This window comes from Drosophila serrata, unplaced genomic scaffold, assembly GCF_035046125.1.
Source record: "Drosophila serrata isolate PLE 108 unplaced genomic scaffold, ASM3504612v1 contig_310, whole genome shotgun sequence".
Classification (NCBI taxonomy): domain Eukaryota; kingdom Metazoa; phylum Arthropoda; class Insecta; order Diptera; family Drosophilidae; genus Drosophila; species Drosophila serrata.
The window spans coordinates 260,363-284,997 of NW_028257208.1; the positions used below are offsets into that span (position 1 = coordinate 260,363).

General features: G+C 41.6%; 6 protein-coding genes and 1 long non-coding RNA gene across 14 annotated transcripts; 5 read left to right on the plus strand and 2 right to left on the minus strand.

Moving 5' to 3' along the window:
- Positions 1–221: 221 nt before the first annotated feature.
- LOC110180078 (uncharacterized) lies at positions 222–1,348 on the plus strand. The gene is made up of 3 exons (XM_020947700.2): positions 222–674; positions 729–882; positions 940–1,348. The coding sequence occupies exons 1-3, from the start codon at positions 222–224 to the stop codon at positions 1,113–1,115; spliced, it is 783 nt and encodes a 260-aa protein (XP_020803359.2). The 3' UTR covers positions 1,116–1,348.
- Positions 1,349–1,580: 232 nt separating this feature from the next.
- Positions 1,581–2,526, plus strand: RpS10b (Ribosomal protein S10b). Its single transcript, XM_020947767.2, has 2 exons — positions 1,581–1,615; positions 1,870–2,526. The coding sequence occupies exon 2, from the start codon at positions 1,871–1,873 to the stop codon at positions 2,351–2,353; it is 483 nt and encodes a 160-aa protein (XP_020803426.1). The 5' UTR covers positions 1,581–1,615; position 1,870; the 3' UTR covers positions 2,354–2,526.
- Positions 2,527–3,136: 610 nt separating this feature from the next.
- LOC110180170 (sin3 histone deacetylase corepressor complex component SDS3) lies at positions 3,137–4,916 on the minus strand. Its single transcript, XM_020947830.2, has 4 exons — positions 4,682–4,916; positions 4,466–4,574; positions 3,670–4,384; positions 3,137–3,606 (listed from the first exon to the last, which is right to left on the minus strand). Exons 1-4 carry the CDS (start codon positions 4,755–4,757, stop codon positions 3,520–3,522), a joined length of 987 nt encoding a protein of 328 aa, XP_020803489.2. The 5' UTR covers positions 4,758–4,916; the 3' UTR covers positions 3,137–3,519.
- Positions 4,917–11,244: 6,328 nt separating this feature from the next.
- LOC110180107 (heat shock protein beta-1) lies at positions 11,245–18,383 on the plus strand. 3 transcript variants are annotated; one of them, XM_020947740.2, is made up of 5 exons: positions 11,264–11,730; positions 15,890–15,919; positions 17,602–17,683; positions 17,741–17,836; positions 17,906–18,383. In XM_020947740.2, the coding sequence occupies exons 1-5, from the start codon at positions 11,552–11,554 to the stop codon at positions 18,098–18,100; spliced, it is 582 nt and encodes a 193-aa protein (XP_020803399.1). In that variant the 5' UTR covers positions 11,264–11,551; the 3' UTR covers positions 18,101–18,383. The 3 variants fall into 3 exon arrangements, with proteins under 3 accessions (XP_020803400.1, XP_020803399.1, XP_020803401.1); XM_020947741.2 differs by lacking the exon at positions 15,890–15,919 and having other exon boundaries at positions 11,245–11,730; XM_020947742.2 differs by lacking the exons at positions 11,264–11,730; positions 15,890–15,919 and adding an exon at positions 17,392–17,489.
- Positions 16,177–21,402, minus strand: LOC147642981 (uncharacterized). The gene is made up of 2 exons (XR_015272715.1): positions 21,295–21,402; positions 16,177–20,335 (listed from the first exon to the last, which is right to left on the minus strand). It is a non-coding gene; the product is annotated as an uncharacterized LOC147642981 (long non-coding RNA).
- Positions 18,602–21,799, plus strand: Tyler (tyler). Of its 3 annotated transcripts, XM_020947734.2 has the most exons (5): positions 18,602–18,952; positions 19,025–19,212; positions 19,282–19,884; positions 19,971–20,313; positions 21,661–21,799. In XM_020947734.2, exons 1-5 carry the CDS (start codon positions 18,799–18,801, stop codon positions 21,678–21,680), a joined length of 1,308 nt encoding a protein of 435 aa, XP_020803393.2. In that variant the 5' UTR covers positions 18,602–18,798; the 3' UTR covers positions 21,681–21,799. The 3 variants fall into 3 exon arrangements, with proteins under 3 accessions (XP_020803393.2, XP_020803394.1, XP_020803395.1); XM_020947735.2 differs by lacking the exon at positions 21,661–21,799 and having other exon boundaries at positions 18,799–18,952; positions 19,282–19,891; positions 19,971–20,111; XM_020947736.2 differs by lacking the exon at positions 21,661–21,799 and having other exon boundaries at positions 18,799–18,952; positions 19,282–19,898; positions 19,971–20,110.
- Shawn (shawn) lies at positions 21,433–23,692 on the plus strand. 4 transcript variants are annotated; one of them, XM_020947738.2, is made up of 5 exons: positions 21,433–21,910; positions 21,979–22,148; positions 22,220–22,747; positions 22,808–22,889; positions 22,959–23,692. In XM_020947738.2, exons 1-5 carry the CDS (start codon positions 21,742–21,744, stop codon positions 23,189–23,191), a joined length of 1,182 nt encoding a protein of 393 aa, XP_020803397.2. In that variant the 5' UTR covers positions 21,433–21,741; the 3' UTR covers positions 23,192–23,692. The 4 variants fall into 4 exon arrangements, with proteins under 4 accessions (XP_020803397.2, XP_020803396.2, XP_086693604.1 ...); XM_086837478.1 differs by having other exon boundaries at positions 21,780–21,910; positions 21,960–22,148; XM_020947737.2 differs by having other exon boundaries at positions 21,742–21,910; positions 22,808–23,692.
- The last annotated feature ends 943 nt before the right edge of the window (positions 23,693–24,635 follow it).

A 24,635-nucleotide genomic window follows, 5' to 3' on the forward strand; every position in this document is an offset into this window, starting at 1 on the left:
AATTACACGAGGTGAAACTGTTTCATTTTCCAATCTTTTTCATGTGTTTGAATGCCGACAAAAACAATGCATGCATACATAGATGCGTGTGTGTAACCATTCAGGGTGGACCTCAACCAGCGTCCATTAGGCTGGACCAAGAGCAGTCAAAATAAATAATAAATTCCACAGAAAATTATCGATGAATAATAATAAAAATTTATTAATAAATTTCAACTACCATGAATGTTGTGTCCAGAAGCAGCCTTTGGCGTATGGCAAAGCGGGAGAGCGAGAAGGCTAATCCTTCACAATCAATGGATGATTATGACGATATGTTTGAGCCCAATTACCAAGATATTCCAAACAGCACTAATCATAAATCTGTTGAATCAAAGGCGGGCTTTTCTAAAAATTTGAATAATTTAAACAAAAACAGCGGCTTAAGTCAGACTCAGTTCGCTGAACTCGCAAAGGCTCTCACCTCTGAAAATGAAAGCTTTTCCCGAATGGAGGAGAGAATGGATAAGATGGAAGCTCAGCTTATCAAGCTGATCGAAACAAGTACCAAAATAATGACTTCGGTGAGGAAGCTGACTGAGCGTCGAGGACCACCGAAAACAGATTTTCCCTGCAAAAGCATCGGGGAACTCGATGAAATCGAAGCAAAGGTAGCCGCAGATCAATCTAAATATGTAAGTAACAAATATGAAAAGTAACAATTTAGAAAACTATTAACCTTCATTCAGATTGAACTGTTCCGGGCAATGCTGGCCCCTGAGGGTGTTTCAAAGAACCTAAATAGAATTCTTACAACAACAGTATTGATGGAAATGAACTATGGAGGAACGTGCTCTAAAAAAGGCCTGACTTCATATGTTAACCTAAACAATGCGATATATGGTAAGTTGGCAGAACATTCCCATTTTGATTTAAAACTAATTTTTGATCTTTTCTTAGAGTCACAGCGAGCTGATGGTTACACCTGGGGGGACTACGCCAAGGATGTCCGCACAGCTTTTTCGAAATTGAAAAATAGAATATATAAGGCTACTAGTAAAAGTAAAAAGCGACGTAGAGCGGCAATGGGCGACGACTGTGATACCGATAACTATAAAATGGAAACGAACTCGTAACATTCAACTTATTCAACTTATTATTATTAAATTTGTTTGAGTTTCTTCACGCTACTGAAACAGTGTTCGCATGAATCTATGTACATATGTCAAAATACAAAGTGTACCACAAGTTGATATACGCATTAAAAAGCCTAATGGCTTCAGTTCATCATTTAGAATAAAACATGTCTACTAAGTTTAAACCATTTTTCCATAAATAAATATAAGCATAAGTATGTTTAAATTCAAAACACTTTTAACGAGAATGAAACATTAATATAAGAACAAACAATCCACTTTAAATTTAAGCTGGTACTTACACATCGATATTAGCTCAATCGTTCGTTATTCCATCAATATCGATAGTAGGAACATCAGTTGCGATAGTCCAAGAACAATCTGTAGTGTCAAAAAAGCCAAACCATCGATACTATCGATAGCGACATCGGTGTTTTGACAGCTCTACTGTCAATTTTCTTTTCCTTTCTTTCCGGTCTCTGCTCCATAGAAGACGCAAAGTACGTTAAAAGCTAAAAGTAATCTTGAAAATAAAGTGAAATCCGTCTATGTGAAAAGCGAAACAAACCGCCACTGCAGGCGCCGTCTGACGCTGCGGCCGCTGCAGTGCGCGTTGTGTGAGAATTTGTTTACGTTTTCGGGTTAATCGCAGAAAAAGCGCATATACCCCTTCCCGAGTCGGGGACAACAACAACCATAACAAAGCCGCCGAAGCTAATTATTTTTTTGTTACTTATTTTTTTTGTATGTGCAGCATGTTCATGCCAAAGGCCCATCGTGTCGCTATCTACGAATACCTCTTCAAGGAGGGTGTAATCGTGGCCAAGAAGGACTTCCACGCCCAGAAGCACCCTGAGCTGGAGTCGATCCCCAATCTGCACGTCATCAAGGCTCTGAAGTCTCTGCACTCTCGCGGCCTCGTCACGGAGCAGTTCGCCTGGAGGCACTACTACTGGTACCTCACCAACGAGGGAATCGAGGAGCTGCGCAGCTACCTGCATCTGCCCCCCGAGATTGTGCCCTCGACCCTGAAGCGTCCCGCTCGCTCGGAGACTGTGCGCCCGCGCCCAGCCGCCGGAGGCCCACGCGGCCCCGGAGACGCCTCCAAAACCGGCGAGGACCGTTCGGCCTACAGACGCGCTCCCGGTGGCAGTGGTGTTGACAAGAAGGGTGATGTTGGACCCGGCGCCGGTGAGGTCGAGTTCCGTGGCGGATTCGGACGCGGTTCCCGTAACTAAGTCACTTGCTGCGTTTCAGTTTTTTTTATGTAAAATTAATTCACAGTAAAGAAACTAATGTTGAACTGAAGATTCCCCTCAACAAAAACAACAAAAAATAAGAAAAATACATCAGAAATGTGTGTGTTTTATGAATGACCATCCAATCCAATTATAAAACAAACGCAAGTGAATACTTGATTTTTTTGTTTGGTGATTTGTGTGTGGTGTGGTGTGTGCGCACGAAACCAGGATTTAGACACATTGGGCTACCTTGTTATGGCACAGAAGACGGATCCAAGAATATAGTTACCAGGAGAATGCGAGAAGCTTACAGCTTTTCGAATTCTACTTTTGCACATCGAGCGGAGCTGGTTGGAGTCCAATAAGTGGATTCCAGTTTGGCAGTTTGCTTGAGGATTAGCTTAATTTTTTTTTACAAAAAGTAGTACGTATTAAGCTCTGCCGCGATGGGCCTTTCATTAAGGCAATGTAAACTGGCTTGCACGTGCTGGCCATTTAAATGGGTTTCCCGCCAAGTCCAGTTCCATTAAAGTAGCTCGGGTTGGGCTTATGTACCAAATTGGTAGTTCATCAAGTAAGATCTCAAAAAATTGCTTCCAAGCTGTTAAATTGGTAAACATAAGTAAAGGAGTACTTAGTGTCGGCGACATAGGATAACCCTTCTTTCTTTCCCGACAGCTCACTTAATTCTTGAAGACTCGAGACGAGAATTTGAAGCAACTCCCGGCAGCTGGTCGATGTCCATAGGCCAAAGGAATTCCAAATTAATAAAAATGAACGTTTTGCATAAAAAAATTTGTTTGGTTTTTATTTACAATTGTGTCCCTTAAAGGGAGGAGAGTCATTTAGGAGTTAAAACATAATAAATACAAATAAATTTGTGTACTAGTTAAAACACATAATTGTGCTAGGATCAATATTAATTATTTGCACGAAGATTGGGTTTGTGGGCCTCCAGAATGAGTCTTCCTCCCTTAATTAAAATGTACACCTAAGCTAAGGCTCCGTCTACGATGTCACTATTACTATATTCACGAAAATACTTTCTCGGACCCGGGATCTTGAGAGGACCGATGGCCGGCGACGCTCCGAAGGTCTCTTGGCCGTGCCAACGACGAGCCAGGGCCAGGAGTGAGATGAATGCGCCCGGCCCGCTGACGCAGCTATCGACGCTTAATCGATATTTTCCCCTTGGCCAAATGGGACATGTTGATCTTAACCTTGCTCTCGTTGGTGCGCTTCACCCAGACCTGCAGTGGTAAAGTGTATTGATTAAAATCCAAATAGGTATGCAGAACAAAGACAACACTTACCACTTCGTTGCCGATGGCCGTAATGGTGGCGGCAAACTTGCTCAGATCCTTGCCTTCAACATAAACCTGCTGGCCCCGACAGAACCATCGCCTCTCGTACAGCAGCTTGTTGTCCTCGATGCGCGTTTCTACATAGCTATTGTGGGCCGGCGACTCGGCCAGCAAACTGTGCATCTGTTGCTGCTGCTGAACGCCACCGTACGAGCCAAGGCCGTTCTGTTGCAGGGCATTGGGCGCCAGGGGTTTGCCGCGCTGAATAATCTTGAGATCTGACTCGATCTCCTTGTCGTCCAGCTGGTAGACGAGAAGCTGGCCGGTGGCAGGCTTGCGACGCTTTTCGATAACCGGCAGCGGCTCGTTGGGTCGCCGTCGCAGCTTGCGCGTCACTGTTGTCTTGATTTCCATGGAATCGTTGGTTAGCTCCAGGCTGTAGCGCTCGTTCTCGATCTGTCGCTTGCGGTCCTCAAAGTCCGAGATAAGGTTGTCCTTCAGGTCCATCATCTTCTCGTCGTACTCCTTCTGGGCGGCCTTCTTCTCTAGCACATAGTCCCGCTCGACGCAGTCACGCATGTAATCCTTGTAGATCTCGTTAAGGCGCCGCCGCTCCTTCAGCTGATTGTCCAGCTTCTTCACACGCTTTATGTACTCTGGATGCACAAGTTGGTTCAATTCCTCCATCTGTTTCTGCAGATTAAGCAATTTGTGCTGATACATTCTGTAGAATGGTAGGAAAATTAAAGTATAAATGGATTCTTGGCAAGCATCTACAAATATATGTTTGTATGTATGTACTCACTGCTCCTTTAGTTCGCTGTTGCTGCCTATGTTGTTGCTGTTGGCGGTGCCATTGGTGCCGCCATAACGGTTGGGGCTGCGGAACTCCGTCTCGCTGGCATCGTCCGTGTCTGCAGTGGTGCAGGAAACGAAATATAAGACGTACAATTAGGTGGAATAGTGTCATGGGAGTGGAGTGGGAACTGTCGGACGGACGCGGTCCCGCCATTGCACGTACCTTCCTCGCTGCGCTCGTCCCCGATCGACTCGTCGTCGTAATTGTCTCCCGTGTACAGGCTGTAATAGGCGGACATAATTTGCAGCGATAGGAAGGGCCAGGAGTCCAAATTATTTTGTGGCAATTGTTTATTTTCTTCGCAGCGATGGCCGATGAATACACACGCACACAGATACTCGCCAGTGTGCCCGCATTGGGCAAAACCGGGCTGCCAACTTAAATAATTAAGAGAGGAGAAAATAATGTCCGTTAAAATAGCGTCGATGAGTTAGAGTCGAAATGGAACAGTGGGAAAATGGAACATGGAGGGGATCTTTAATTTTTAATTTATTTCGTAATTAAGGCACTAATTCGAATACAAAAAGTTTCGAAATGCTAAAAAAATAAATTTATTATTGTTTTTATTGGGTTTGAAAGTATTTGACTTTTGGATATATTAAAAACAAACATGTGAAAAATCGTGTTTTCACAGATTTCTTAATATCTCGGCTAATCAAACGCGTGCAGCAATACCAGCCGATACGCCAAAATAAAGGACATTTATTGCAGTTTTACCCTACCAAGTTTCAATTTCTTCAAACCGTCAGTTTTTGAGCAAATCGCATGACAGCGACTTAACCTCGGGTTCGGCTCCGTACAAAATAGAGCATAAAAAATTGTAACGCTTATAACTTCGATTTACGAACGCGTGCACATATGCACGGTATACACTATACCCGTATATACTACGGGAAGATAAGCGAATATTTGTTGAAAATTTCAATTTTTTTACCCGTCAGATTTCGAGACAATCGAATTACAGTGGGTGGTGTATTTGGGTTGATAGCTTAGGCGCGAACTATGAAATTGGAACCAGCAGAGAACCACTCGCTGAACCAGACCATGGAACCATGAACCATGGAACCCACACCCTATCGATGAATTCCTATTGACCATTTACACAATTGTATAAAATATGAATGCCCCATGAATGGAATTGACATTCCAAGCATTTTGGTAGATGTTTCATCAAAATCCGTTCAGCCATTCAAGAGAAAACATCACTTTATCATTTATTTCCATAAATGTTCCTTCGAAGAATAAATATGTCTGGCAGCACTGCCTGCCTAAAATTAAGTCAATTTGATTTAAACTTTTTTACAAAACTTATGCAAAATGAAGATCGTACCATTAACATTTTGATCCACGTTTCATCAATATCGGTTCAGTCGTTGATGAGTAATCTCGACTTTTTCATTTATTTCCATTTATGTACCGGTGAAATTTTAATATATCCCGCAGCCCTGCCTGGCTTAAAACAATTAAACGTTATTGAAACATTATGGTTAAGCTTAAGCAAAAGGAAATTGTTTCCATAGACGGAAACGCAGTACTGAACATTTTGATATATGTTTCATCAAAATCCGTTCAGTCGTTCATGAGAAATCCCGACTTTTCATTTATTGCAGTTGGGTACCAGGGCTGCATAGTCATGCCTCCTTTGTATATAAATTAGTAATTCAAATGTTAATTTCTCCAAAACGACTGAACGGATTTCGATGAAACACGTACCAAATTGCTAAGAATAACGATATCATTTATTGGTCAGACTATTAAATGTTATTTCGAAATTTTTCTTCTCAAATCTAGTGCTTCAATGCCCTTGCTTTGCAATATGATTTCAGGTCAAAAATTTGCAACACAGTGAATAAATTATATCCGACCCTATAAAGTATATATATTCTTGATCAGCATCAACAGCCGAGTCTATCTAGCCATGTTCATCTGTCTGTCTCTTCAATTACAAGCAAACTAAACCCTTATATTTAAAGCTATCTAATAAAACTTTGCAGTTGGTCTTCTATAAACTAGTTACTAGTGTATAATGGATTTAAATGTTCAGAACTACAGTGCCGGCTATTCCATTGCATACATACGTCCATTAAGTTTAAATCACATTATTTTATTTAATATTCTTCGTCGAACATAAACACATACATACATACATACATTTACGGCAATAAATGAAAAAGTCGGGATTTCTCATTAACGACTGAACGGATTTTGATGAAACATATATCAAAATGTTCGGAATTGCGATCCCGTTAATGGTACGATCTCCATTTTGCATAAGTTTTATAATAAAGCTTAAATCAAATTGATTTAATTTTAGGCAGGCAGTGCTGCCAGATATATTTATAAAAATAATGCAAAAGTGCGGTTTTCTCATTAACGACTGAACGGATTTTGATAAAACAACTAACAAAACGCTTGGAATGTCAATTCCATTCATGGGGCATGCATATTTCATACAATTGCTGTTTTTTTTTTAATTTTTATTTAATTTAGTATTTTTCTTAATATGGTTCCATGGTCTGGTTCAGCGAGTGGTTCTCTGCTGGTTCCCATCTGGTTCCATTTTCATAGTTCGCGCCTTAGTTATCAGCCCAAATACAAGACCCACTGTTATTCGATTTGCGATTTGCTCATATATAATTCAAACTTAATCACAAATATAAGAATCAGTTGCATTGCTTAATTTTGAAATCAAAATAAGCAGGGTATTATAATTTTAGCCAGAAACCTGAAACGCAGTCAAGAAATCATTTCGGACACCATAAAGTATACATATTCTTGATCAGCATCAAAAGCCGAGTCGATCCGAGTCAATCTAGTTATGTCAGATCAAAATAATTTTTTTTTATGTTTTTTAATTTAGAAAATTTGATCGTTAAAATTGTCAAATTTGGACAAAAAATTGAATTTTTAAAATTTTAAAATTCAGTATCCAGGTTGGTTCACCTTTAAAAAACTAGCACAGAATTGCTTTCCGATTAAAAATTAATGAATATTTGGCTGAGTTATGATATTTAAAAATTTGATTTTGCCAAAAAATAAGCATATAGAAAAATCGGTTTAATATACATAAAATATACATGTTTTAGGGTTTCTTTACGAAGGCCAAGAAGCTAATATCATACTTTGATTTGTAACAAAATTATTAATCAACAGGGAACAAAACATTGGAAAAAAATTTACTAAAAGTGGAAATGAATTTCAAAATGTAAACTTAACTTAATTGGATTTGAAAACTACATTTTTATATTATAACTAAATTTTTAATTAATTAAATAGACCTAGAATAATTGTCTATCTAGTGAAAATACGGCATTCTTAATATGGGGGTATTATGATTTATTTTCTATGTATGACGCATGTTTTGAAAATCGTGACTATGGCGGCTATATGATATCATCGAAATTTTGCAACATCTCATGATCTTGCTGATGCTAAACAATGCTTTCACAATTTAAGAACGGGAACAAATTGCAGTTAAGCAGATGAGATATTATTGGGGATTATTCGCAACTTCTAGAAAGCGCGCTAAATATTCAGAAAAGCACAGATAATTTGTAATAATAAAAATAAATACTAAAAAGTATTCGCGTTAATCGTTAAATTTTAGGGCTGTCACTATTAGGACATCCATTTAAAGCGAAAAATTGTTCAAATTGATTTGTGTTCATTCTCTGTCTATAGTAATATCTGTGTGCTACACTGCAAAAAGATAATACGTTCATTAGGGCGGACTTGTTGAAATCAAAGAGTCTTAAATATTAAGTTTGTATACCCTAGCAGTTTTATCATACAAAACATCATACCTAAGCAAAAAATACATTAATTTAACTTTGGTAAGCTTTCCTTTTGAAAATTTTAACGATGTAACCATGTTTTAAAATAAAATCGAAAATTTTAAAATTTTCGGAAATTTCCGGAGATACCTAGAAAGATTCGCCTTTTGATGCTGATTAAGAATATAAAAGATTTATTGGGTCGGATACGACTCATTCACTGCGTTTCAAGCTTCTGACTGAAAGCATAATACCCTGCAAGAGTACAAATATAGGTGTTGGTAGTTCAATAAATTAATTTTTAAATAATAAATAATTTCAAGTGCTGTCAAGACTGTAAAATTTGTATATTCTATGAAGTCCACCCGCAATGTATTTACCTATTTTTATAATTTTTCTCGGCAGTTGTTGCAATGCGTGTACTTTTGTTTGAAGCCTAACAGCACTTGTGCCTCTCAGCCAAAGCTGACACATAGCTAAAATGCTGTCGTCAAGCAGAAGCTATGCCAATAAAGAAAAAGACCCAGGCCCGCCCACACAGAAGAAGATCTCGCTGTTTGCTCCTTCACTAGCCATTTGCCCAATCTGAAAAATTAGTGAATTTTCAACATCATCATAATCATCGGCCAAAAATTCCATGCTAAATCAACGCGGGGCAAATTTTGATTGATTTCTGACTGGGCGGGGGCTCCGGATGGGCGGACTACGGACTGCGGACTACGTAGTCTTCGAGTGGGATGACATACTGGTGAAGATGACTAGAGCAATTATATACATACTTATATGTCTGTACATATACGCTCGTTCTGTTTCTGTTTCTGGCTTCTGTTCTCCGTATTTTGCAGCTTTCGAACATTCTGGTGACGTGAGGAAAATTTGTTTTCCCAATATTTCACAGATCCCCAAGAATATATATGTTTGTACATATATTCACCAAACAAAATCAGTCTCTTTCTCCAAATGTTCTTTATAAGTATTTGTACTTTGTAACCAAAGTTAAGCTTCTATTTGATGTAAACAACAAAAATAATTATAGAACACTTTAGGTTACAGAGCACAAACTATATTTGAATAATACAAAATTGTTATCGGATAGAGAACTGGTACTATATTATTACGGAGATTTGTATAATAGAATCAAAATCAAATCCGAATTAGAACGGGCTTAAACACTTATCATTCAGCTTTATCGTATATTGGAATATCAAACTATTTTCTAATTTCATAACCATACATTACTTTTACTTTCTATCAAGTAGAATAAGCTAAGAACATACAAGATCATCCTCTTCAAATATAGAAGTTTGTTTATCTTGTTGATTATCCGTATTAGCAATTTATGGGTGGCATATATTTGTTTTCGGTTCTCGGTTCGTTTATATGTAACACTTGTTATGTACCCAAGACGATATTTAGATATATGCGTACACCTGCACATAGCAATAGATGGATATAGATGCGTTGTGTACGCATTATTCTTTGCTGATTAGTTGGGGATTCTGTCGCAGCCCAAGGTCGACAATTTCGATGAAAATGAAAATGAGTTTATTGTTTGGACAGGGGGCATTAGCGGCCGGTGTCGCGTCCATATGGGTGTTGCCAAAAAACACAGAACTGAACCAAAAACACCTTTAGCGTTGATCACCGATGATTGTCATTTTATTTTTGTAATTCATGATTAAATCTATTATAATTTGAATGGCTCTGTTGTCGTTGCCCCCGAATGGAATTCGAAATGGAAACGGGAATGACTGCATATATCACATTTGAATACAGTCGAGGCTCATTTAGAAAAGCCCATAAAATATGCCAGAAATCTTTTAAATTTTTGCATTATTTTATTTTGTAGAACCCTTCAAGAAAATTAATTTAAGAGCAGACGAATTTATTTAGATTTAAATACGAATGATTATGGATAGTCTTATAACCGAGAGGTGTCACTGTAATTGCAATAAAATACACAGGTAATTACCACAGCAATCCAATGCAGCCAGGTCCGGCTCATTTCATATGCATTCCCGTGGTCGACGCTCCGTAAAAGGACATCTTCCCCGCTCGGCTCGATTTGAGTCGACTCCCGAGCCTGAATCCCATTTCAAGTCCGAGACAGTCCGCCAATGTCACACGGCTGAGTCATTTTGCTTTGGATTTGTTTACAAACAAAACCGATGGAGGAGTGGGCAGAGATGTGGAAGGGGATGTGGTTGTGATTGTGACGGTGTGTATCTGAGACGCCAACGTCGTCGCCCACTCCGGCTAATTTGTGGTCCCATCGACACGGCTGACGTTACAAATCATCTCGATCCCAAAAACGGTAGAAAGCGTTGATCTCGAACTGCTTAACGTGGCCGGTTACATTTTTAGCCACCATTTCCACTACCCACAACACAAGCAACGGCATGTAAATAAATTGGGGCTGCTACTTCTAGCTCCAGCATCCGTTATCCAAAGCATAACATAACATTATTATAATCTTAAAATTAAATTGCAGCTACTATAAGACCCATATAAAATGTTTTATCTTTGCTTAAAAATTACTTTCTTTGGGGCTCTTAAAAAATCATTTCAAATTTTCGCAAATATACGTTATTTTCCCGGTTCTTTTTAAAGCGACAGCTTTAACCGCCAAAAAAGGCCAAATCAGACGGGAAAAAAGCAGAAATGACACCACTGCACCGGCATCGTCAGCTTGGTTATGATTGTTAGCCAAAATAATCTGAAAATAAAAAATGGCCAAACCAAATGATAGATCTAGTGGGAAAATAGTTAATTAACAACTAATTGTGACTCGCTCTCGAGAGAAGAATTATCTTAACTTTTACAAGAATTTAATGAAAAATATAGGATTAATTTCAAAATTATCATTATTTTGTCATTTTTATTGTTGTTATTCCACCACACATAGGCGCAGAATATAAAGCAATTTATCTATTTTTCAAATAGCTAGATCTAGCCTAAAACAAGACAAACTGACAGCACTGGTCGGCACTATATAAAGGAACGACACAGCCAGAATCGATAAAAATTGAAACGCGGAAAACTTTAGTGCGCTACCAAAGATTCTGATACAGATACACACACACACAGACACAGGCAGACAGACCGTCTTTAGGCATAAATACATATAGAAAGCCTATTGTTCCCACATTTTTTTTCGGTTGCTCCGTCGATTAGCAAGTGAACCAACTCGAGAGCTCGAGAACGCGGTGTAACCCGACACAGAAACACACCACCAACAACAACCACAAATCCAACAGAAATGGCCGAGGCTAACAAGAGGAATATCCCCATCAAATTGGGGGACTTCAGCGTCATCGATACAGAGTTCAGCAACATCCGCGAGCGCTTCGATTCCGAGATGCGCAAAATGGAGGAGGAGATGGCCAAGTTCCGCCACGAGCTGATGAACCGCGAGGCCAACTTCTTTGAGTCCACCAGGTGAGCATACATACTTACATACATACATGCGAGTACGCATTCTCGCTGGGATTATGTGATGTGCGATGTGATATTGATATTTGTGTGCCAAAATTCGGCGGGGAACTTTGTTCGCCCCCGATTTGCGTTGACAACAAAGCCTATCGAAATGCTGATGATTCGGCAGTTTGGCCAGAGATTAGGAACGTTTTCCGCACTCCCCCCGCACCCGAAGCACGGTTCCGTTGGACATTTACCGTATCCCTCCGCTACGGTTGATTCATCTCGCGGTGCGTTTGTGTTCTTGGCTCTAAATATAGGCGCAAGTCTTGCCACATCGCCTGCTGGTCTGGAGCACACACGCACACACACATGGACGCCAGTGGGCTAAGGCCAGCGGGGCGATTTGCGCCCCAGATATATTTCTTTGCCGCCTTCGCTCTGTGGGGGGAGGATGAGTCACGCGTTCAAAATTCTCCGCCGCTGTCTCCGGCCAAGAAAACACATGTGTGTCCGTTCGCTGTTCACCAGCGGTCCCCTCATTCCCCCCCATCTGCCTACCACGGCACTTCTTGCTCCCTTACGGGCGATCTGAATGTCGCTATTCCTGCCCTCTCCCGTTTATGCAACCCCGTTATATGGGCCATAACGGAATTTGTTCTAGACAAGACTAGATCTTGAGAACACACACACATGCACAGGTGAGTGCCAAGGCACTTCCACTGTCAAAGAATGAATACTCTTTCAAAATTGATGTTTGACTATAAAACCATTAATTCATCAAAAAAACCTAGTTTTTAGATAAAAATGTATGTGCAAATCAAAGTCTTGCCCTTTGTGAATTCAGAAAAATTATAAATATGCTGAAATAGAATACCAAAATCGATCATTATTTCGATTATTGACTCTGCGTCATGCAATCCCAAAACTGCAAATTCTTGTTTCCATCTCTGTGGATATGAAATTTGCATTTTTTTTGTCCTGTGTAGTATAGTATTTTTGGGATACGTACTGCGTATCTGGCTGCAGCAATTTATTTTTATTATGTCTCTCTTGATTCTTTGCCGTTTTCTGTGTAGGTTTGCTTTATGGCCCAAATATTTACCCAATAAACAGAGACGCGACTTAACGTAGCTGTCGACGTCGCGTTCGCGGTTGCGCGCCTCGTTGGCCTCTCAATCAAAAAAGCGGCTACGTTGCGTGGGCGCCCGTTGTGTGGTGGGGAGAAAAAAAAACAAAAATACAAAAAAAAAAAAAAACAAATCCGTTCCGTAAAAACCGTGAGTGAGCTCCACTTCGGGACGACCTCGGCCTATGACATAATCGAAGCGATTTCCAGTCCACCTCGCATTTGTTGTCGTTGCCTTCGCCATGGTCGCCGCTGCATTTGCATGGCCACAACCAACCACAACGGAGAGGAACGGTGGCCAATCCCTTGCTTGGGATGGTCCAACTTCAACTTTAGCTCCACTTGCCAACTTTGGCCATTCGAACTGAAAGTTGGCAATGAAGGAAATTAACCCAAATTGGTGTATCCCCCCAGGCAGAAAGGCAGGCAGGCAGGCAGGCACACCTGTACTACTGCAGGTGCTTTGCCAACTGCTTGGCTATCCAAACAAATTATTGATGCGTGGCGACGACGCTTATTCACCCAGCACCCACTCCTCCACCCCAATCGCCACCCAACGCCGCGACCTTTGACATCTGGGGCTATAGCGTGTCGCCGATTAATGCGCCGCAGGCTAACCGAGTGACTCAGCGGATAAAGCTATTCGGCCAACATACGAGTCACTCATGCAAATGGTCATAAGTCCACATCAAAATGACTTTCACAGCATATAGAATATAGCTTTTGTGCTGAAGAATCAAGGATGTTCTTTTAAGGGTTTATGCGGGTTATCATGCGATGAGCTCAGATAAATAATATTTCAGGAAAGAGTCTTCTAGAAATTAGCTTTAGGATATAAAACTAAACCACCTTGAGATAATTATTAATGACAAAGCTCAGGCTAAGATTGTCACGTGGAGAGGATAACAAATCAAAAAATATAATGAGTGTAGAGTTTCCCCTAGAGGGAGGGAAAACAAGAAAATAGATTTGGAAATATCTAGATACTACTAAGCTCATGGCACTATTTGTTGATGTGTAATTAAATTGGCATACAAATGCCACTGTCTGAAAGGTTGCGGACAGAAGGAGAATCTGAGGTAGCAGCGGCGAGCTTTCATTGAGACCTGGCCAATTGCGCTGTTGCCGCGGGCCATAAACCGCAATTCAGTGGTGGCGCCTCCTCATTGAATTTCCGCAGACATTGTTGGCGATTCGGTTGCAATTGAAAAAACAAATGATACGATTAACTCGACGTTCGTCAGATATATATATATATATGTATATATAAGTATGTATTTAGACATTGTATTTACCATACATTGTATATGTTTATACATACATAAATATATTGGCCAGATTTAATGACAGAACAGAGAATTAGCTTCACAGACAAAAAAAAATTAGTGCAACATTGATTTAATGGTTATTATTTCGTGTCTGTTGATAGGCTTGGCCCATTATTAAGATCAAACGGCATAAAAAGGCAATTTAATTATTATGCAGATTTTGTAGAAAATTAAACTATATTCGGGTCTTTACTTTCATATAAATGAAACAAATAAAAAAATGTAATTTACTTTGGTATTCTTCCTCGAAAGTATCTTAGAAAAAAGAAACATTTTTAATTTTGGAACTACTACTACTAGAATTTTCGCTTTCTGACGGAATATAAATTAACATGGATTTCGTTTTCTATATAGCAATAGAAAGGAATTAAAGCTTCGTAGATAAATTCAATAGATTCCAATATATTTCGAATAAAATGAATAGTTTTCAAACTTTGAACTCACGCACCTACTGACATTTTCTTCCCATTTCAAATTTGTTTCTATTTCCTTTGAATTTTGACTCGGTGTGTATTAAATACTGGCAATTTAATCGATCTGCCGGATTTATAGCCCCATTGATCGGCCTTGCGCGTGGGTGGCTCTGTGTGCGCATTGTTTAAACAAATAAGTACGCTAAGCAAATATCTATTTATCATGCAAATAGCACTAGGCACTTGTGTGTGTGTACGTGTGTGTTAGTGCGAAAAAGCTTTCGCAATTTAGTTGCCATTATTCGTGGCTGGATGCTGATTATTCCAGCGAACAAATAAAGATGATATCATGCCAGTTTTTAGCCATTGCTATTCTCCTCCCAAAATTTCTATGACAAACAAAGCGGCGATCGTAGTAATCGCTGGTGGTAATCGATAATTCAATTCGCCAGTTTGGCAAACACAAAAATTAACAACAAAAGAGCACAATTTTGTTTGCGCCTCGCTGTTGTTGTTTTTAACTTTTTCGTGTGCCTGAGTGTGTGTGTGTGTGTGTGTGTTTATTTTCGTTTCTTCTTCAGTTTCCCTGCGTTCTGCTTTTCAATAACGAAAAAATATACATGACATCATCGTCATCAGATGCCAGAGAGATAGAGTCAGACATGTGTGCATGTGTGTGTGTTTTTGTGTGTTTGCCAGCCCCAACACACGGGGAGGCGGAGAGAGAGCAGGTGCTTTCTCTCCCACTCTTTCGCCTAAACACTTTTGCCGGACTAACGGTGATTGGTATTAGTCAATAGCGTGTGCCTCTGCCAGCTCGCGACTGGGCGGCAGCAAGGTCGCCCACAAAGGCCCATTGCACGTTCACGTTTCGATTGATAAGAAGCGCCCCCTGTTATCTTTGAAGACTCTCGTCGCACGCACGTATACACATGCACCTACATCTTAATACATATGTACATATATTGGCGCCGTGGACACACACACAGGTGCGCAGTTTAATGGTCAATCAAATTTATCGCTTTCCGGACTCCGCTGGTGTGCGTGGAGCGTGGAAGTGCTGGAAAGAACGTCATGGCGAAGCCGCTGCATTTCTGCCCCATTTATGTAACCTCCTGTATATATGTATATGTATATGTATATATATAAGCCTTTGTATTTGAATGTACTTTTTACCTAACTTAATACTCTTTCTCTCTTTCTCCTCTATTTTTCTCTATTCTCTTTTCCTGCTGCTTGGAATACTTTAAACCACCGCAATTATTACAATATTTTAATAATCTCCTTTCTCCTATCTAAAAAAAACAAAGCTCTACTAAAAAAACAACAACAACGACCAGGTACCAAAACGTAGAAAGTATAACAACTAAAAATTTGAGTTTCTGTTCGTATCCCCTGCACCCCCTTTTCCACCAAACTATTCCACCTTACTTTTGCCCTCATTTTCGGTTCTTGTATCTAATTCGAGTTGTTTTATTATTGTAGTTAATCATTTAATATTCTTTTAATTGCAATCCCAGCACATAATTACCCCACTTGAAACAAAAAAGAGCATAGAACCAACCACAACCACAAAAAACAATACACACTTACATAATTCAAATATTTATATTTGCTTTATTACAAATAAATTTACTAAAACTTAATCACATTGAACTTAAAAACAAAAATAAAGGCTAATTTCGGGACCCCCAAGTTCATGTATTGCAGTTTGCAAATTAATTATAGAATGGAATTGAAATCAACTTTTAACAAGATTTGTATATGACAATATTTTCGACAAATCAAAGTTTAAAAATCTCATAACTATGACAAAAATGAATTAATATTAAATCGGAAAGCGCTCCTATGTTATTTTTTATTAGCTTAATAAATCTGCATACTTAATTTAAAATTAACAAAAATTGAAATTTATGACAATTTTAAACGATGTAACCCCTTTCCTTTTTTTGAAAAAAATCGAAAATTTCTAAAAATTTTTTTTTTATGCCGGAGATAGCTAGAAAGATTTGCCTGTTGATGTTGATCAAGAATAAATATGATTTACAGCGTTACGAGTTGCTGACTTAAATTATAATACCCTATAATATAAGTAGACATGAAATTATGAATTTAAAGTAACACAATGCTGATTGATTCGACGGCATTATTTCTAAAGTTCCTCCGATTTGTCCATCCACTTTCCATAGCCAAATGACAGCTGTAGGAATAAGAGATGATCGGATGGATGGATGGCTGAGCAGTCACGTAGAGGGTGCCACTTCAAGGAACGCAAATCCATTTTTAAAACCGACCAGACGCACACAAACGTTTGGGTTTATTTATATATTTAGTGTCGGGACCAGATCGGTTCCCCTGTACAAAAATGTACAACACATATGTGAATCGTGTAGCTACTAAGGGTAGCCACCTTTAATTTCTTCCAGGCAGTTATATTAAATTAGAAAATACATACATACATTCCAATACGAATCCAGTTGCTGTAACCATATAGCCACCTTTTCAGAGCGAATGAGGAAGAATTCGTTTGCTGCCAAAGTCTCAAGTGGTTGCGCTCATTCCCATTTGCCGGGGCTGTCGGACAACATTGTTTCCCTAATGGAAAATATACATACACTAAACACACGACACGTGATGGTACAGATGTTGGGGTGGCAGCTGCTCCCTGATACCTTCAGAGAGCCGTAAACATTGCTTCGAGTTAGAAGCGGAAGTCGGATTTATTTATAGACACAATCCCAGACCGGGACTGGGCTTCCATTGAGTTGGGCTCGACGGGGCGAGATCAGTCATATCCTAGAGAAGCAGCAGAATGGAGGCCTTTACACGCACACTGCACAAAACCTTTCGCACCACAAGAACTACGACTAGTAGCACCACCACCACTACCACCACAAACTCCTCAAATAGGTTCTGGTTGCTCCAAACACTTTTGATTTTAATATATCAACACTTCTATCTGTTTTTGATACTTCCGTTTGGATATACCAGGCTCTAATCTTTTGCTTGACCTCTTTTTCAGCTCAACGACAAACTCGGCCCTGCCATCCCGAATCCCCAAGCAACAGAACTACGTCTCCGACATCAGCTCTCCCTTGATACAGGTTTGTAGCCCAGTAAGAACCCTAAAACAAAAACCTTCTAACCTTCTCTAATTGCAGGATGAGGGCGACAATAAAGTGCTGAAGCTGCGCTTCGACGTTAGCCAGTATGCCCCCGAGGAGATTGTGGTGAAGACCGTTGACCAGAAGCTATTGGTAAGAGAGACCCCGACCTAATATCGCAGCTAAAAGTTCCAATAACAAAATCTTTCGCTTCTGATTTAGGTGCATGCCAAGCACGAGGAGAAGTCGGACACAAAGAGCGTGTACAGGGAGTACAACCGGGAGTTCCTGCTGCCAAAGGGCGTCAATCCCGAGTCCATCCGCTCGTCCCTCAGCAAGGATGGTGTCCTTACCGTGGATGCACCACTGCCAGCGCTGACCGCTGGCGAAACGCTGATTCCCATTGCGCACAAGTGAGAGACGTCACCACCATCATCCCGCCCAGGAGGAGGAGGCTACCGGAATCGGACATTGGACTATCCTATCTAATTTTTTTTTTGGTTCCGACGTAAAGCTAAACTATGTTACTGACTTACTACTCATAATTAACTTAAATGTAATTCAAATTATTATTAAATTCGATTAATTTAATTCATATTTATAATTTTCGCATTAAACGTAATCAATCTTGTCGTAGTTGTCCCCGCATTGGTTTTCCTTTCCTCCCATCAACAAATAAATCGCGACTTATCCCATGGAATGGATTTTAATCACTAATTTGGGCTCAACCTCCCCAAAAGAAGAGTTTATTCCCATTGTTCTGCGCTTAAATAACGAGATAAGACCTATTTTGGATAAATTTGAATGAACCTAAAGCCCGCTTGGTTGCCAAAACAAAGCGAATAATCGCAAATACCTTGGATGTACTCAATAAAATGATGTTCATGTGCCTTAAAATATATTTCGATTTTTGTGGGAACGACAATTGTGCTTTTGACGCTTCAGTCAAAATCGTTTAGAAAGCTAGATGTCTCTAAACTTGTACTTTGGCTCAGAGATATACATATATATATTGTATACTTACCAAATTAAGCTGCGTGTCCAGGGATGTCTTCTTTGAGGACAGCAGGTGCCGCCGTCTATCTGCAAATCAACTGCCGACAGTGAATAGGAAAATGCCACCGAAGCACGGAGATGGAGCCCCCACTGATGGGGACGACCCCGTGGAGCTGGCCATTATGATCCTGAAAGCAGATCCCCGATACCGCATTAAACCGATACAGCAGGTCGTGTCTGCGCTCCTCGGTGGCCTCCTTACCACCTTTGTTGGTGAGTACTTTGGGAGAGCTGAACGTTAATCCCTCCCAGCACCTCATACCACACCACATTCTATTCCCTCAGTGACCCCGCTTGAGGTGGTGAAGACGCGGGTGCAGACGCAGCATGCTATCCGCCAGAGACCTACGGTCTCTAAACTCTGCTACGTCTTCCACAACGGCCTGATGACGCATGTGTGCCGTTCTAGTGACCTGTGTTATCCGAAGTCGGGTCGAATTCCCCACAATTTGCGTCCGCCACGCGGCTCCATGGTAAGTGCTCGTTTCGGGTATGACTAGATCTCTCTGTGGGTTCATGGGCTCACTTTCCTTCCGGCGCAGGACGCTTTTGTCAAGATCCTTTGCAGTAGTGGCCTGGGTGGTCTATGGGCCGGCCTCAGTCCCACTCTCGTCTCGGCACTGCCCTCCACGATCATCTACTTTCTGACGTACGAGTATCTCATGAACTCTCTGTCCCATTTATACCTGTTAACGCGCATGAGCGCCAGCAACTTGAATATAGACGACGCTCCGTACAGGGAATCAGAGCCTGGAGCTTTCGGCGGGGATCCCTTGGACGCCCCGAAGCGCCCAAGAAATGTAAACGCTCCGACATCCGTATCTTCAGTCGTCCCCTACTACGTACCGATGGCCTCGGGCATCTGTTCGCGAACCCTGGTAGTCACTGCCATCACGCCCATTGAGATGGTGCGCATCAAGATGCAGTCGGAATACATGACCTACTCGGAGCTGTGGCAGGTGCTGCGCACGCTCATTCGGCAGCACGGCGTGATGGGGCTCTGGCGTGGTTGGCCGCCCACTGTGATGCGGGACGCTCCCTTCTCCGGCACTTACTGGGCAGCCTATGAGGCGATGAAGCGTGCCTTCTCCGAAAGGGAGCCCTCATTCCTCTTCAGCTTCCTTGCGGGCGCCGTTTCCGGAGCGGTGGGTGGTGAGCGGTGCGCAATTCCGCTGCACAGAGACCTAAGCACATGGAAATCAGAAATCAACTAATTATTTTTCTCATTCAGGTGGCCACTTTAGTGACCATGCCCTTTGATCTGGTCACTACCCACACCCAGATCGAGCTGGGCCAGAGCGTGCTCTGCGAGAAGATGGGCACCAAGAGCACTGGTGGTATTGGCACTGGCTCTGCGCTCAAGGACAGGCCACGACATAGTCCCAATACTCTAGGCAAATCTTCGGTGTTCTCCCGCCTGGGACAAATCTACCGGCAGCAGGGCGTCCGAGGACTCTATGTTGGGGTCATGCCGCGTATGCTCCGCGTGGTCCCCGCCTGTGCCATAATGATCTCAACCTTCGAGTATAGCAAGTCGTTCTTCTTTCACTATAACATGGATCTCCAGGAAACAGGTAAATTGAGCGGGATCCAGTTCTGTATAATGTAAGATATTTGATCAATGTGTGTGCATGAATAGTTTTAATCTTAATTCCATCGAAATGCACATACATATCAGTGTTGCCAGGTGATGAGCGCCCATATAAGCTAGATTTAAAAAAAAAATAAGCTAGAATAAGCTAAACAATTTTTAAAAAATGCGAAAAAACAAGCTACACCCAAATATGAGAAAACACGAAACATATAATATATATTATTATATTATATGAATATGTTATTATTAAAGAAAGTCTTAAAAATATGTTCTTAAAGTAAGCACTTAAAACAAATTAGTTAATATTTCATCAATTCCTTCATGTTGTTCGTCGCCGAGTGTTCGCAATGAACAAACAAAGCGCTGCTTCCTGATCCTGAGTCTTGCAACACTTAGCCGGAAAATTTATTTTTTGCGATTCAGCAACTGATCTCATTGATAAAATGTGCTTTTTCGATGCCGCATGCTGCCTGATTTAAAAAATTTTGGCTGATATTGTCGACTTACAGTAGCAACAATATGCTTTGGTTCCTTCTCCTGGCACTTAAATTCGTTGTTTTGGAGCCAAGCATCCCGAAAAATCTGTTTATATATAACTTTCGGCATTTTGAGGACACGCTTTACCTATTTTCACAACACAACAAAATTATTGGTGGTAACACTTCAGCCAACAAATCGATCTCCGATGACACTTTCGATTAGAAATAAGTTCACGATCACATAAAATGCACATAACCATCGGAAAAAAAGAACAAACTCCAATATTTTCATGCTATAAAGCATATTTTTCGTAAAAAACATTCCGTGGATGTCAAAAATACATAAAAAGCTAAAATATGCTAGATGAATTTTAAAATAAGCTATATTTCAAGCTATAAGCTAGATGGAAATTTTTCAAGCTTTTCTAGTTTCAAATATGCTAGAACTAGCTTATAATAAGCTAACCTGGCAACACTGATACATATATCCCTTACGGTTTTATCTGATCAAGATTCGAATGTTTATTTTTGTCTGCTTCTTGCCAAATCCGTGATTACATTTCGATACACTTGAAAATATCGATACAGCCTATCGAGGTTTGTGTCATGACTAGAGGCCCGTCACATGGCAACAGCTGATCGGCTGGTCATAGGCCGCATTCCGTAGATATTTCGGGGAACATAGTGGAAATGGGACATAGGGGACGGACAAGGTGTTTTATTTTGGACCTGGAAAACTATTTCACAATGACCAAGTGGCTTGCCTAACTGAAGATTGTGTTGTGTGCCTCTAACTACTGTCATATCACGCCCACTCATCTCTCACTCATCCATCCAATCACCGCCAGCCTACCGACGAAACACCTAGCGAAGAAACTTGTGCTTCTACAACAACAACAACAACAGCAGCAAGGGCAGCAGCGGGAGATATGGCCACACGGGGACCCTGTACGCATCTTGCTGCTGTGGCGGCGGCAGCGGCAGCGACCCCAAGCCAGAGCCAATCGAAGGCCACGATGACGGACCCCCGGTTCCGGATCAGGCCCTTGCAGCAAGTGGCGTCCGCTTGCAGCGGCGCCATGGTGACCGCCTGCTTCAGTGAGTTGACCTGTGGCTCCCAGATCTTTATCTTTCTGTTTTACTCAAGTGCTGCTTTCTGGTTGCAGTGACCCCCTTGGATGTTATCAAGACCCGTCTGCAGGCCCAGCAACAGGCTGTGCTTTCAAAGAAGTGTTTCCTCTACTGCAACGGCCTCATGGACCATATTTGCCCCTGCGGCCCGGACACGCCCAGTCCCCCAGCCTCTAAGCCGCCTCCCCGCTTTTCTGGCACCATTGTGAGTATCAGATAGTTGTCTAATCAAGAGTAATCCTAATGCCTAGTATCGTCCACCATCGCTATATGCAGGATGCATTCATCAAGATTAGCCGCAGCGAGGGCATCGGCTCGTTGTGGTCGGGCCTTAGCCCCACGCTCATCTCGGCCCTACCCTCGACGATCATATACTTCGTTGCCTACGAGCAGTTTAAGGCCCGCTTCACAGACATCCACTACAAGTACCTGGATCGCTGGAACGTAAGACCAACAATAACGGACCATGGCCGTGACATTCCACTACCGATACCAATGCTGGTGCCCCTGCTGGCAGGTGTAACGGCCCGCATTCTGGCAGTCACCTGTGTCAGTCCCGTCGAACTCATTCGCACCAAGATGCAGTCGCAGCGGATGACCCACGCCGAGATGTTCGGCACCATACGCCAGGTGGTGCAGTCGCAGGGTGTGCTGGGCCTGTGGCGCGGCCTGCCGCCGACGATACTACGCGACGTGCCCTTTTCGGGCATATACTGGACCTGCTACGAGTACCTCAAGAGCACCTTTAATGTGGTGGAGCCTACGTTTGGTTTCAGCTTTGCGGCTGGAGCCATATCGGGATCGGTAAGTTCATCCCTTGAGCTAGATATGCGCAATATATACCAACTAAAGCGTATGCTCTAGGTGGCCGCCACTATAACCACGCCGTTTGATGTGGTGAAAACGCACGAGCAGATCGAGTTCGGCGAGAAGTTCATATTCTCAGGTAGGCCCCAGATCGTTGCCGCGAGTTCCCACACAAACATTGACAATGGTTCGGTTTGCATTACGGCAGATAATCCACCTAAGCAGGTGGCCACTAAGTCGGTGGCAGCGCGCCTGGCCAGCATTTACCGTCTGGGCGGAGTTCCCGCTATTTTCTCTGGACTTGGACCGCGTCTCTTCAAGGTAGCGCCCGCGTGTGCTATCATGATTTCGTCCTTCGAGTATGGCAAGTCCTTCTTCTACCATTACAACATTGATCTGCACAAGCGGCAGGGTCTGGTGGAGCCTCCGGATCGTCAGTGAGTCGCTATAAATTCGACTAGAGGCCACCTAACCCAAGGGTTCCCCCTTCGTTAATCAATGTAAATATGTAAATTAAAGGGCTGAGTCGCCTGGAAATCGGCGTTGTCTGCTAGCGGGTCCAGTCCGCTCAGTTGGTGGGTCGTCGTACTCGCAATTGGTAAATTGTTAAGTGAAATAAAATTTTTGTTTTTCAACCGACAAGCTGGCCACGGCCAAGCCCATTTCCATGCCCAAACCAAAGATTCCGATTCCCTAGCGATACTGGCAGGTCTAGATTTATTAACCAAAGTGCCGCGGCACCAAGAGACAACTGACTTCATCATTATCTCTTGTTGGCTAAATTTACCACGATATTTTTTTTAATTTATAAATTTGTTGGCTCCCGTAGTCTTAGGAGGCAATCGCAATTGCGCACATTAACCAACTTTATTGGTTACACAAATGGGCTTCTTTGTTGTTCATCATGTTAAAAACGAAATACATAGTTCTTTAAAGGATAAATTTTGTGCGTTATTCATGTTATATATTATACTGTGTATGTATTTTTACAAATTTAAAAAAAAAAAAAAAACACTTCGCAGGGGGAATACTTCCTCGTATTTCCTGTCCGTCTGACAAAGGTAGCTTTCATAGCCCTTAAAACCGGTTATTTAAGTATTTCCTTGAGCCAGGGGAAAACTTAGGGATGAAAGCTAAAGGCGTGGGAACTTTTAAACTCAAGGATTACCGATCAGTCATGCAGCAGAACGGACGAGAAGAAAAAAAATGGATAAAAGTGTATTACTTTTATTAATATTTCAATTTCTTAATCTTAATCGTATCTTTATAAAGATAACCCTTTGTAGAACAGCCTTGGTATAACAATGTTTGCATTGACTCCCTGCATAACATCAACTTCAGTACAACAACTTTAATAAAAAATATTTTATATTGGCATATTTGCATAATTCTGTGCAAAACGTATCACTTCATTTTCAGTATCAGTATCTTCATTACAACAGTCGTAAGTTTGCTTAAAACTTATATCTCGAGCCAGGTGTCTATACTGGTCAGTGTAAGTAAGCTAATACCTGGTATGACCTCCTTGGTTAGCCACGATTTCTTGCAGTCGGTGAGGCATGGAATGGACGAGGGTCCGGGTTATGTCCGGCGTTATTTGGTGCCACTCGTAAGTGATGGCATTCTTCAAATCCATTAAATTGTCTATCTTATACCCGCGCTCGCGAATGCCCTGGTCCAGCATGGGCCAAAGGTTCTCGATACCATTCAGATCCGGACTCTGGGCCGGTTGTGCCACGAATTGCCCCGGACAGTTCTCGGCCACCCAACAATGGACGAGGGGTGACTTGTGGGCCGCGTCGTTCTCGCTATAGTAATGGAACCGTTTACCCATTTCAAGATCTTCGGCACTCTGGAGTAAGTTTTCCGTTAGGATAGAGAATAA